Raw genomic sequence first — 15,148 nt, forward strand, 5'->3', positions numbered from 1 at the left:
AGTGAAATATCAGAAATTAGTCCAACCCCTGTATGGAAGGTAAGAAAAATTCCAAAGGCAAATATGGTCATTTTAACTTTTGAGGACTCTGACATACCATCTTATGTCAATTTTGGAAATGAAAGGGTCAAAGCTTAACCTTTTTTATCAAAACCTCTGCAGTGCTATAACTGTTTTCAATTCGGTCACCCATCCAGATTCTGCAAAAACAATAAAATTTGTAATAATTGCTCAGCCCCTGAACATGGTCCTTGTTCGAAACAACCAAAATGTATTAATTTGCGAACTGGATCATACCCCACCCAATAAAAATTGCAAGCAATTTAAATATGAAGAAGCAGTTGTATGTAATGCTAATGCTGAACATATAAGCATTAGTTATGCTAAAAAATTAATTGGTTCGACAAAGACCTATGCTATGGTTCTGAATTCCGTAGCCCCTGTAAAAACTCAAGCCAGCAATGTAGCACCTTTACCTGCTGTGAAAGTAAGAACTCTTGAGACTAAGACCCAGTCATCTGGTCTAGGTGCTCCACTTGCTAGGGTTGAAGCACTTCTCTTTAAGGTAGATGTCCCTACTTATACAGTATATTCATCTCCAATTGATGAGACCTTCCCTCTGTCTCTCCCATCTCTCATGCAACAAGAAACCCTTCCCAAAGAAATAGAACAAGAACAAACTAAAGTTCCAAAGAGAGTAAGAACTCCTGCATCCTCTCCTCCATCTGCTCAAAGTATGGAGATTCCCCAACTCCATAAAAAGTGTAACAAGAGTGAGGCCAACAGTGAGGGTGCTTCTGCCTCAGCAAATAGTAGTTGAAGTCCACAAGTTCACTCTGCCCCTTATCAAAAAACAGGGTTTGACAGGAAAAACCTATTTTTGGTAGTCGCTGTTGAGTCCTCAAGGAGTTGCCTTCCATGGTCTACAAGAAACCCATGGTGACCAAACTAATATCAAAGAATTCTCATCTAGTTGGTCTTTTTGGCGAGGTATTTTGTTGTAATGATTAACATTATAACACATGATGGAGTATATAATGGACTCAAAGACAAGAGGACACTTTCCCTTATCTTCATCGAAGCTGAAACCAGTTTTTCCAATGTCAAAAGAACTTGCAGAAGAGGAGTGACTGTTGCGCATGCGCATCCGCCCTGTTGTTTACAACTGGGCCGTAAAAGACCATGGAGCCATTACTCTCTGTTGGTCAGTGCAGGATGATCCCTTGCCCAAATTCCATGCCTTTTCGTCAGGGAAGTTGGAGGGTTTTGAGAACTCAACAGCAACTACCAAAAATAGGTATTCCTACATCAAAACCTGTTTTTTGATAGTGTAGTCGCTTGTTTCGTCTTCAAGGAGCTTTACAAAGAAATTGACAAGTGACAAAAAAGGCTTAAGCTTTTAGTTTTTAATCCCAACACCCCAAAGGAAAAAAAATTTCTGGTCCGAGGTCAAGCCACAGATTTCAAGTCCCATTCTTTATTCCAAATACTCCAGGTTTTGGTACCAAGGAACAAGAAATTATACACGAACTTACGTTTTAGGATGCACAGTAAGCCCCAGTATTTGCAGGGGATGCGTACCACACCCCCCATGAATAGCTAAAATCCGCAAATACTTAAAACCCTTCTAAAAACACTTAGAACTGGCTATTTTGATAGTTCAAACACAAAAAAATAGAACTCTAAAAATGCTTATAGGTATTATCCTACTTACGATGGGGTTAGGTTCCAAAAAACCCATTGTTTGTTGGAAAAAACGTATCTCGAATACAGCCTAGCCTACACTAAGGTATTCAGTACCATGTATACATATATGGTAGCCTAGCCTACACTATAAAGTATACTCTATACATATTTGATATACAGTAAACCCGCTGTATTCGCAGTGGATGCGTACCACACCCCCTCTCGAATAGCTAGAACCCTCGAATACTTAGAATCCTTCTAAAAACAATTAACTGCCTATTTTGATAGTTCAAACACAAAAAAAACTAAAAATGCTTATACATATATTATCCTCCTTACGATGGGGTTAGGTTCCAAAAAAACCATCGTTTGTTGGAAAAAACGTATCTCGAATTTAGCCTAGCCTACACTAGGGTATACGGTACCATGCATACATGTATGGTAGCCTAGCCTACACTATAAAGTATACTCCATACATACGTACACGGTATAGTAATTATTAATATTAATCAGCTAATTCTGAAGGTTCATGCAGAGTGACTTTTGATAATTCAATACAAAGAGAAATTGAATAACGAACAAGAATTAGCTTAGCCTACACTATGGTATATCGTATACATATACAATAGCGCAGCCTACATTATACTGTACTCTATATTCACATATTATATTATACAAACATCAACATAACGAATATGCTTCTTTTCCATGGATCTTTTAAAATGTTATGCCTAAATTCACTGCATCCAATAATATTGTAGATATTCTTATATTGCTTTTGTATTATAAATTGCGATCACAGCGATAAATGTTTTGGTTTGAAAATTGTTTACGCGATGTTTATTTCACCATTTTAACTCAGTTTAGAGTGCTTTTCTTGCTTATAGTTAGCGTAAATGAGTCTCTAGATACTTTATTTATATGGGGCAAGGTTATTTTTTGGGTTACTGTATGAAAGGTTTTTAAGTCGAAATATAACTTAAGTCTCGTTGTGAAATTAATTTAGCTATTTTTTTCGTCAATAGATGACGTTGGCCGTTTGGGGGCGTTTGTTTTGTGTAAAAAATCAAGATTCCGTTCGCTGTTTTCACTTGATTTCATGATAATACGAGCTTTACGTATTTATCGTCTATCCGTCTATCGGTGTAAAAATAGCAGTAATGTGTTCTTTCATGCCCAGTAGTTTTGATTAAAATACTTTCTCTCCAATTTTAATTACGGTCGAGTTTCATTCATGTTGCCGATGCACGATAATTTATAGTCATTAGCAGCTTGAACATTGTTTTCTCAGCTTAAGCTACAACTTGCAGCTTAAATTTAGCAGTATATTTCCTTGCCAATCTTTTATCCATACCGAATAAGGGTGTAATGTAAAAATAATTCAGTCCTATTCTACTTAACGGTAATCGTGTATTACCGTACGATGGTTGAAATACAAGCAAAAGGGCTGTTGTTATCCGATTCGCTGATAAACAAAACAACAGTTTCTGGGTTGTTGTTTATACCTGTATGCATTTACGCAAGAGTATAACATTACTAACAATTCTTTTATCATTCTCTGTTATTTTTTTTAACTAGAAAACGGGATAAAGAGTTGGAGGAAAAGAAGCTGGTCTATTATAATTTGGTCTCTCTCACTGCCTGATTGTACACTGCTGCCTGCGCCTGCGAGAAATTTAAAAATATATTTTATAAATATTGTCGTATCGGTATTAATTGCTTACCCCATTGCAAAATTGAATTATCGTAAGGTGAACTATCGTAACTCGAGCACTACCTGAGTATTTTAATAGTTTTATCACAAAAAGTGCGTTTAGTCATGAAAATGAGATGAAAATACAGTAATTAGTGAATATTTCTCAGTGAAAAATACCATGAATAGGCAGATTTTCAGCAAATAATGCGTATATATGTTCCATAGAGAACTCCGCGAATAGGTGAGTCCGTGAATCGTGAGACCGCAAAAACGGGGGGTTTACTGTATTTTACTTACTGAATCAATTCATACTGTATAGTAAATCCCCCATATTCATGGGGGATGCGTACCGCACCCCCCTGCAAATAGATAAAATCCATAAATACTAAAACCCCTCTAAAAACACTTAGAACTGCCTATTTTGATAGTTTCAATATAAAAAAAACCTCTAAAAATGTGTATACCTGAGTATTTTATTAGCTTTATCACAAAAAATGCTTTTAGTCATGAAAATGATATGAAAATACAGTAATTAGTGAATATTTCTCAGTGAAAAATGGGCAAATTTTCCGCGAATAATGGATCGATACATTCCACAGAGAGATCCGTGAATAGTGAGACCGCGAATATGAGGAGTTTACTGTATTATTATCATGTTATATCATCATCATAGTATGTATAAAAAAACCGATTGTCTGCCATTGGGAATGACTATGTTTACATTCTTAGAATCAGTTGATTGAACGAACTAGCAAACGAATAAGGAGAATAATTTTTTAGTTGCTAAAAGAAATGAATGTATTACTGGAATGATTGGTTTTATATTTGTGCATAAATCTAAAACATATACAAAGGTAAACTAACATACTCTATGTTAAAGCAAAATCCCTCAAAATCGCAAAACAGCTGTTTCCCGATTCATTTGTTTATGTCATACTCGATGTTGTTTATGTCAGTTCTTTGGTAAGTGGTTGTTAATAATAAGTGAAGGTTATGAATTCTTACATAAGTCATAAGTTTGGTAATCTTGTTTGAAAGCCTAGCCTAGTACAATCTACTGAAAATGAAATTCATTTGGTAAGTAATGACTGTCATGGAAACTGTGTAAACACCTAATGTTTACATCTTTAGTACCTATGGCATTTGTCAGTGACGATTATCTAAATCAAATTAATTTTAAGAAACTACTAAAATTTAGTTGATAATTTTCTGTTTTATTGGAATTAATGATTTTTCATTACACCTCATGTCACAGAAGCTTTGCTTTGTATGCCTGTATGTATTTTACATCTACATGTGGTATTTCATCAATGTTGACGTTACCATCCCTGTATAGTGTGTGCATTTGTGTTCGTGTGTGTTCCTTAGTTTGGTATCATGTTTGACATTTTTCTTTTTTGCCTTGCTTGATTAACTGTACAATATTTCATTACAAGTTTAGTTGACTCTTGACTCTAAGCATGATTATCACACATACCATAACATTACACAAGAGAATACTTGACCACTTGATATTTCATCTCTCTCTCTCTCTCTCTCTCTCTCTCTCTCTCTCTCTCTCTCTCTCTCTCTCTCTCTCTCTCTCTCTCTCTCACAATTGTGTTTATCTTTTGGGCTGTAAAAATAAAAATAAATAAATAGTAAATACAGTAAAAATTATAAGTGAGATTAGCATAAAATGTAAATAAAAAATCATAAGCATAACAACACACCCTGTTCTGGGTGTTGGATAATGTTGAGTTTTGGATAATGGCAATCCGGATAATTGAAGGATAACTAACTTTGTTGGAAGACAAGTGCCTTGATACTATAAAAGCTATGTTGTACAAGGCAGTGTTGTCAGAATCTTTGCTGTATGGGTTGGCATCAGTTCAAATATAGAAGTTTTAATTCGCTTCTCTGGTCCTTTGCATTGCAAAGACCAGCTCCCGCAAGGCATCCCCTTACCTGGTCCCTGGATAAGGTTCTTCACCTCCTGTCATCTCAGTTCAGTGTCCCCAGTCAAACTATAACTTATGCTCTAAAAGGTGGTCTTCTTGGCCACCTTGGCATTGGTAGCCTGGATTAGCTAACTAGTCTCTTTCAAACATGGGCAACATTTCATCATCCACACACTTAGCTGTCACTTACTGTTGTCCCTGACCTGTCATTTCAGGACCTTTTGAAGAGGAAATGCCCTATTCTTTCATGGAACTGAGTATTTCAGATTAGACACAATGCCGGGTCTGAACACTCCAGGTTTACCTAGATGTCATGGCAAACAGCCAAGATGGTCCTCTTTTTTTATACTTTATCACAAACAGGCCACTCTCTTTGCATGGACTGAGAATTAGCATAGTGCCCTGATTAAAAAGGCAGCTCCCCTCTACTTACCTAAGTCTAATGACATCCAAAAGGTAAGCACTCTGCTGGCTCTTTACATGAAATCTTCGAGTTTATGGGGTGGTCATCAGAGGCAGTGTTCCTCAATCGTTACTGCTGTGAGCTCAAACACATTCAGCTACACTAAGTGTCAGTAGGTGGTATGGTAAGCCTGGCCCAGAGGCGCCTTAGCGGAAAGCGAAGGGCCTTCTTGGTGTCATGATAATTCTGAGATATTAGTAAGGGGGAGCAATAATCTTGCATCCCAACCCATCATAGTTAGGTAAGTCACTGGTAAAATATACATAGACTCTTGTTTTCCTGTTCTTCATTGCTAAACCCCCAATGGGGATCCTGAATAAAAGGAGGTTGGTAATGACTTGTGTGACTTTACCATGGAAAGTTTTTTCATGTGGATCACTGGGATTAGTCGTTCAGGAGCTATGCCATTTTGTTACTTGGCAATTTCTTTTATATGCTCCTTCAGGATGAACAGCAGCAATGCTATAAAAAAACAGGAAAACCTATTTTTGGCAGCTTCTGAGTCCTCAAACCCACCTGCTTTCCCCGTTGAAAAGGAGGAGAATCTTTAGTGAATGTTTTCTTTGATGGACCTTGTGAATATTGGTTGTTGCTGTAGGTAGGGGACAGAGCCTTCCAACTTTGAGTCCTTCATACTCAGTCATTATGTCAACAGGCATTATCATGGCCAAGGCCATATATGAGAGACGACTTTGATATTGGTTGGTCTGTCTTATGGATCCCCTGGCAGGACCATAATAATAACTCCTTTGAGGACTCACAGCTGGTATTAAAAATGGGGGTTTCCTATGTCAAAACCTGTTGTTTAACCAAACATCTAAGAATTCCTGAGCATGTTATGACTAGAGCAGAGTGACACTTTTGTCTCTTTCTTTGTCTGGTAAGTTGAGGTCTGTTAATCTGAAGTGCTAGTGGAACTGTATATGGCTAATAATGTTTTTGTGGATTACCACTATGTTTGTATCATATTAGGATGATAGTACTGTTGCTTTGATAAGGCCCAGGTTGTAACCAAATTCAAAAGATTTTCTTCTCTTTTCAGTTACTTCTCAGCAATCTTAAAAAAGAAAAAAATTGCTCTGATCATGACTTCAGGAGAAAATGGTATTGAACCTTGGAATTTTTCATGGGTTGTAAACGGGATGCTCTCTGCTTGTTCTTGGCCAAGAACAGACAGAGAAATTATTTGGCTTAGGTAAGTGCTAATACTATATTTGAAGTTATTTTACTTAACATAAACCAAAAACTGCCATTATGGTGGTTAGGGAACCCCTCAAAATTACAACTTTATTATGTATATAATGGCTACTAGTGTGATATGTCCTGGCTGGAGGAATTTTTTGTTTTTTTATCATGATGTGCAGTACCTAAGGGAGGATTAACCCCCTCCACCTCCCTTTCACTGTAGCTCTTTGTTTTGCCATATTGGTGTAATTGATGATTATTGTGTTCCTACATTATATAAAAGTTTATGTTTTCAAAGTGCTTTTCTTTGTGATGCCAGCAGCAGTGACCTGTTGCTATAGCCTTTCACTGATCTGATCCTTTTGCAGTCCATATGTCCTGATTGAGTCTTTATAGACAGCCCTTGAGAGGTTTTGGCATCTCAGTTTATTATAATCATTCTCGTTATAAATGTCTGTATGCCAATTTTCCATGTAAATGTGTAGTATTGAAGTGGAGTTTCTCCACTCTTCTGTCTGAATTCCCATCTGGTCTAGGTATTTGTCTGTGCTCGTTTTCATGATTCTCTGAGCCTTTCTATTGGGCATCATCCTCTTGCATCCATATCTACTACTTTCCCAACTAACTAACTACTCTTCTCTCCATGTCCTCACATGACTAATCCATCTTATATTTTTCAAACTCCAAACACCAAATCGCTATAATTTTTATTTGTACAATAATGTGATCCTCCCAAAACACTCCTGCCATGAATGTCAGCATTTTTTAGTTACCCATGTTCAGTATCCTCTCCATTTTCTTTGTGTGCACACTTGTGTCTGTTGAAATAGGATATTTCAGATTGTGATTATTTAGGATGAATCTTGCCTGCTGATAGAGAGCTGTATCTTTGCACCATCAGACAAGTTGGTATTCAGTATAAAAGAAGATCGCTTGGCTGACCCATATGACTGTCTAGTTCACCTGTTCTCCACTAGGTGTGTCTTGAATGTTTTAGCTCTTGTCAGAATTCTTCATACCACTTCAGCAGGTGGTCACTGGAATTTAGGTTTTTGTTCAGTTGGTTCCCCACCCCCTCGATTTGGGACCACCTTGATGTGGTGAGGGGGCTCTTGAACCCTAGGGATCTGTTCCTGGGTTTGAGTCCAAGAGTCCTATATGTTATAGGCCTGATTTCCGAGGCCTATACTTTATTTAAGTCTCTGTTTAAAGAACAGAGGTTGGTATCTCACTTTTCCCGAGATATGTATGGTAGCGAGGGCCGACTTGCGGTGTTAGCTGATCTGTCATCTTCACATCATAAGATATTCTCTGCCTCTAACTAAATTCTAAGGACTACTGGAATGAGATACTAGGTTACAAAACTAAAAACTTTATTGACAAAAAAAATAACGAAAATAACTTCAAATAAGTTACGAAGAATGAAATTGAATGATTCAACATAACTATGTAATTCTTCTGAATAAGGTCCCAAAACATAAACACCCAATTATTTAAGGAAATATAGAAATAACTCGCTGTATTCCAAATCATAAAAGGTTACTTAACACATTCTACAGGTCATTTCAAAATGTCACACCGCTCCCTTCCTTGAAGAGGAATGTGGAGAAGAGAAGGAAGGAGGAAGGAATACCTGTAAAAAAACAAGCGTTATATTAAAAACCAGAAAATGTAAAAAAAATGCAGAAACACAAGATTTCACTGCAACAGGGATAAAGTCTTTCCCCAGAGTCTGAAAGAAAAATCTAAAATGTTTATGAGCGGTACTCACTTCACAATAGTCCTCTGGAAACACAGATTCCATCTGTGTGTTTCCCTTTTACACAGACCACATATTAATGTCACTCAATACGGATCCCATTGCCCCCTCTTTCTATGAAACACTCGCATTATATGGGTTTTGCAACGCACATATGAACACACTCGTGACATTGTTTGAGTTCTAGGTATGATAAGGCACGCCTTCTGTAAAACAAGGCGTCACGAGGTACTTGGTCACACATGTACTTACACACTCCACTGTGATGTTCTCTTCAAATCCGGATCTATAACCGGATAAACCTTCTCGGAGGTTCTTTTGCTGAAATCGCATTTCCACTCCACATGTGTTGTAACCAAGGGTCTCTGAGAACACTGACTTTTGCTGAAATCGAAAGACTCGGCATTTTATTACATGCTGTGTATAGTCATATGATCTCTCGAACAGCTGATACCATCTTTTCAAAGGTCACCTTCGTGACCAGTTACAGTAGCTCAGTCCACCTACCTCTAGGTGTCCCCACCTTGATAACTGTCTAATCGAAAGTTCTGTAGGGTCATCAACACTAGATGCAAAAATTATATATATCTCATAACACAGATATTATATCACAATCAGTTCTTTAAGAAACGCAATACTTTAGATGATTGCATTCCTGTTACTTCCATCACGCTGAATGGCCTGCAATTGCGCATGCCAACGATGAAGGTATTTCCCAGCGATCCAACCAAGATGAAAGGCTTGCGACTGCACCAGTCCAAGCTGAATGTATTCCTACGTTCCCCAGCGATCCAACCAAGATGAAAGGCTTGCGACTGCACAAGCCCATGTTGAAAGAGGCGCTCGCGAATCCTTTGCGCCAACCCAACGTCTCCCCGAAACTACGGCGACCTGTAGATGTCCAGCCCGACATCTCTCCAAAACCCTCGATCGTCTCACAAAAGTGCAGGTGTATCGTTGACAGCTTTCCCATATATTGAGGACGGTGAAGCTATTCCAACAGCTCCGTTGCGAGGAAGTGGTGTTTTTCGTAAGTTGGTCATATTGACAGTCATATCAAAAAGTAACTCGTCTATTCCCTATGCCATATTATTACTGAACCAGTCAGACTGCTAGTGCAAAGGTCATATGATCTCAGTGTGAAACAATTTCAAATTGCTACCTGGAATTTCCACAGTCAACCCACTATCATGTACACTAACTCTAAGGAACTATTCATAAAAATTCTACCCAATAAAAAATTACCCGAGACCCTATCCATGTACTGAATTCACGAAAAACAATCCTAAACATCTGAAAGGTATCATATCTCGCAAAAAACATCAAAGTTCTACTCTGGTTAGTGAATATTGCTCAATACCCGACTAATTGTCAGCACAATAGTGATTGACATACTGGCAATCGCTCCTACAATCCTAACAACTACAATTACCCATGGCACAGCTCTCTTAATTCTAAAAGAGAACTGAAAAATCCCAAATTCGATATCCCTATTAACATCTTCGTAAACCTCTCATAAATCCTAACTGACATATCCCAACCTGTAAAAGATTAGACCTATTCAGTCCAATATACTAAATACCTCCCCAAAACAAAATCCTAAATAACAAACCCTTATTCTGTAATTCTATATTCAAAGATATTGCATCAGACGACAAATACACATCATAACATTCTTACATAATATCACACGGGTCTAACCTCTTATGAAATTAGCCCATGTCACAATTCCCAAAGTCATGTGAATACAAACCATTAACTCAAAGTAACCCATTACTATCGCCAAATGCAAATGATGAAGTCCCTAACCGCAGATGCGATCCATAAAAAACAACTCAAATTCATATATCTACAAAACTGATAGGGCATTCTGCACACAATTTACACTAAGTACTGCAGCTTACATCAGAATCACAATGAACCTGAACTACTAAAGATTTGTATAACTCTACGGACTAACGTCCTCCTGAATTACAACAAACTACAAGTCATGCCCATTTACAACCCATTAAAACCCGAAAGGAAAAACAACCTGTAACCTACCCATTATCAAAACAACAATACAACCCAGGAATACACCCATGTTAGTACCCATTAACCCATCTTTTTGATCTTAGAAGTATGTGTCAATCGAGACACACCCGTGTTTTCATCCAGAACAACAAATCTATTTCCCTTCTTTGCTTCAACAACACGGAACGGACCTTCAAACTTAGGACCCAGCTTATAGTTCAGCTGATTCCTGACATTTGACTCTATCTGGTTTTGCATTACTCCTGTCTACTATGTCTCGCGTTTTCATCTCAAGATTCTTAGCAAGGCGCGCATATCTCTCTTTCGTAGTTGAAATCAGCGACTTTACCGTATCGTCACCTGTTGCAATGGGCAATAGATCAAATGCGCCTCACGCTGGGTATCCAAACAGCGCTTCATTGGGAGACATTCCAATGGTATCACTAGTCATAGCATTAATGCTATGCTGGATCTGTGGAAGATAGCAGTCCCAGTCTGGGTCATTACCTCCCATGGTCATTCTAAGAGCTTCAGTGACCTTTCTATTTGCTCTTTCACACAGGTTATTCGCTTCCGGTCTATATGGAATAATATTAACCTTTTTAATCCCCATTACATCCACAAAACATTGTATTGTACGATTTACAAATTCGCGTCCGTTATCTGTAATCAAAACCTCCGGTACTCCGTATCTGCAGATATACCCATGAAAAAATGCAATTGCCACCTCTTCCTCTGTTTTATGCCTCAACGGGAAAATCTCTACGAACCTAGTTAACTCGTCAACGACCACCAACAGGTGCCTATGGCCATAACTAGATTCACAGAAATTACTCAAGATGTCCATGTGGACTCTTGCTGCGGGCCTGGTAGGAATTGGGAATGAACCCAATCTACATGAAACGACCCTTGATGGCTTACATGTATTACAGACTGAACAACTTCTGACAAAGTCTTCTACTGCATTTAGCATGTTCTTCCAAGAGCATTGTCCTCGTACAGTGTGATACGTCTTCTCAATCCCTAAATGAGGACTGCTAGACCTATTGTGAACAATGTCTAATACCGTAGGTACTAAATTCGTAGGAATAACCATTTGCGTCGTATCACCCTTATCTGCACTATTTCTCAGCCTGTATCTAATGTTCCTAACTAACAAATTACCCTTTAATTCAAGTCCTGCAAAAGGCAGCTGATAACCCTTCATAACAAATTCCCCTCTAAGAAACGCTTTTGCATCTCTCATAATCTCATCCTCATCTTGTTTCGCTTCTACCAGACTAATATCCCAGTCAATGCTATCTCCCGATACATAACATACATGAGTACCCTCTTGATCAGCAAAACTACTACTCAATGCATCTGCTACAACATTTTGTCTACCCTCTATATACTTTATTTTAGCATCAAAATCCCTGATTGTCAAATACCACCGGGCTCTTTTGGGTGAAAGATCCGGCTTATTAAAAAGATCCACCAATGGCTTATGATCCGTCAGAACCTCTACTTGATTGCCCATTAAGAGCGTCTTAAAATGGATAAGTGATGAGACCACTGCAAATGCCTCTTTGTCGACAACCGACCAGAGACGCTCAATACTACCTCGTGTTTTAAACTTCCTACTGTAAAATGCAATCGGGTGGAGTCTTCCATCGAACTTCTGCATAAGGCATGTGCCTATCCCATCATTACTCGCATCTGTTACCAACATGAATGGATGTTCTAAATCCGGAAACTTCAACACTGCAGGATTGTTAAAGTATCTTTGATTCTCTGAAAAGATACTTGCTGTCCCTCTCCCCAAACAAACTGCACATCATCCCTCAGAACATCTGTCAAAGGAGACGCCAGAACAGAAAAACCCTTCACAAATCTACGGAAAAATCTGGCCATGCCTAAAATTGACCGAACCTGCTTCTTAGTCTTGGGTGCAGCAAACTCTACAATTGCCTTAACCCTGACACCCTCTTTAGAAATGACATGCCCTAAATATACTATCTGCTTCTTGAGAAAATTACACTTAGCTAACTTTATTTTCAAACCCGCTAACCTAAGTCTTCTGAAAACTTCCCTAAGAACTTCTAGATGCTCTTCCACTGAATCAGTGGCAACTAAGATATCATCTATGTAGATATGAACTTTCTTCCTTAAAAGGCCATGAAAAACCATATTCATTAATCTAGTAAAAGTCATCGGACTGCCTGTCAAACCAAATGGCATTCGTGTGAACTCATAATGACCCTTCGGCAAAGAGACGGCCGTGTACTTTTGACTCTCCTCGCTCAGCGGAACCTGCAGGTACCCTTGCATTAGATCAATTGATGAATAAATATTCTTACTGCCTATCTCACAAAATAAATCTGGCAAACATGCCACAGGGCAGCGATCAGGAATGGTTTTCTCATTCAATTTCCTAAAGTCTTCACAAACTCTGACTGAGCCATCCTTCTTGGGGACTGCGAGCAATGAAAAATTAAAGGGTGATGAACTAGGCCTAACAATGCCTTCTTCTTCCCACTTATTAACCTCTTGTTCTACATGTTCCCTAATCTTGAAAGGAATCCTGTATGAAGGAACAAAAATATGCTTAGTCTTATCCTCCAACTGAACCTTGTGTTCTAACACATTCGTTAATCCTAACTTATCCCCTTTGAGTGCAACTATGTCCGCAAACTCGACCAGAACATCTTCTACACCCTCAGCATATTCTTTGTAATCAGCATTGGCTAACTGATCCCTAAAAACTTGCCTTCTAGCTTGTAAATCTGCCTCTGAAAAAGAACAAAAATCCCCGACAATGTTCACTGAATTATCTTCATCGACCCAGTCAACAAAATCGATTGCATAAGTACCCTTCTGGTAATTGCAAACTGTATCATTACAGTATAGCAACTCCACCCAAGTTTCCCCTGAACTCGTTACATTATTTACCAAACTCGTACACCAAACTCCTTTCAATGCTCACTGCATTCATCCACACACACATCTGTCTGGATTTATGCACCCCTTTCACTTGCACTTTTACCATCACAACCATACCCGAACCAAGCACGACATCATCAGTCAAAATTCCCTTATAGCACCTGACCTTACCCGGCACCTGTTCATCATTCAGCCCCGGACCCTCATGTACTCCCGAGACATTCTCACTCATTACACTCACGTCTGCCCCTCATACAGTACAAACACACCAGGCACCCCCACAGTTAAACCGGAAACCCCTGTATGAACCGAGATCTTTCGTCTCCGACATGCCGGATGTCCCAGCAACAATGTATTTCCCAAAGCACATCCCCTTATAACTAGAAATGTTTCCATCAAAGATCTACCCCCAAGGGATAAATCTATGTCCAAACAACCCAATATTCTTAATTTATTTGCCTGAACACCGCATACAGCTTCCTTAGCAGGTCTCAAAGATCGATCGGGAAACATTGATCTGAATAATTCTTCGTTCATCAGGTTAATGGAGGCACCTGTATCTATAAAGACCCTTACATTTATTCCCTGTACAGACCCAATTACAACAGGCTTCGACCTTGCGGGTTCTCCCAAAAGTCCAATATCCCAAGAGACACCCATCCAGTTTTCCTTTACAAAAGACCGGTCTTTTGACAATGTCTGCTGATTACCAGATCCCCTTGAACAAATCGCGTGAAGGACTTCCTTATCTGGGCTACCAAAATTCTGGAATGTGGGCCTATCGTTATACTGTCTCCGAGACGGGCAAGACTGCCAAGGATGATCATAACGCTTACAACTGCCACAATACTTAACACGACAAAATCTCTTAATGTGTCCCTGCAAATTACAGTTAAAGCAACGATCCCGTGGGATCCTAGAACTCAAGCCACCCATCAATCTTTGGCTATTCTGACTTGCAACAAAATTCTTTGGACCGCGGACTGGATCTCCGCGTCATACATAACCATAGGCTGCTCTAAGGAGTCTCTGATCACTACTTCCTCCCCTCATATTTGTACTTAAATTCACAAACTTATTCTTGGCTAATCACAAATGCAAAAATTCCCAAGGTCCCATGAAAGTATACCCTTTACCAAAACAAAAAACCGAAGGCAAAACAATTTCCCTTAACAGAATTCCCATACAACCCAAAACTACAATGTTAAATCCCTTTACTCTACAATTTAATCCCCAAAACTCAAAAGAAAGGTATTAATCAGAACCCATCATTAAATCCCAGGTTAATTAAACCCACAATCAAATTCAAAATTCCCGAAACAAACAATTAAATTAAAAGTTTACAAAACCCAACAAAAAATTCAAAAAATTAATTAAACCCTTAATTAAATTCAGAATTACGTAAACCCAAAAACTAAATTTACTATTAAGTAATCCCTTAAATAAATTCCCAATGAATTAAACCCATCATCAAACTAAATTCC

General features: G+C 38.6%; 1 protein-coding gene across 1 annotated transcript in view; it reads left to right on the forward strand.

Moving 5' to 3' along the window:
- The window catches only part of LOC136826865 (dual specificity protein phosphatase 23-like), a 198,315-nt gene that overhangs the window by 46,524 nt on the left and 136,643 nt on the right, over nt 1-15,148 (forward strand). The window contains exon 2 of the mRNA XM_067084368.1: nt 6,828-6,980. Within this exon, the coding sequence (XP_066940469.1) occupies nt 6,871-6,980 (110 nt within the window). The 5' untranslated portion in view covers nt 6,828-6,870. The remainder of the gene's footprint in view (nt 1-6,827; nt 6,981-15,148) is intronic.

This window comes from Macrobrachium rosenbergii, chromosome 41 (genome assembly GCF_040412425.1).
Source record: "Macrobrachium rosenbergii isolate ZJJX-2024 chromosome 41, ASM4041242v1, whole genome shotgun sequence".
Taxonomy (NCBI): domain Eukaryota; kingdom Metazoa; phylum Arthropoda; class Malacostraca; order Decapoda; family Palaemonidae; genus Macrobrachium; species Macrobrachium rosenbergii.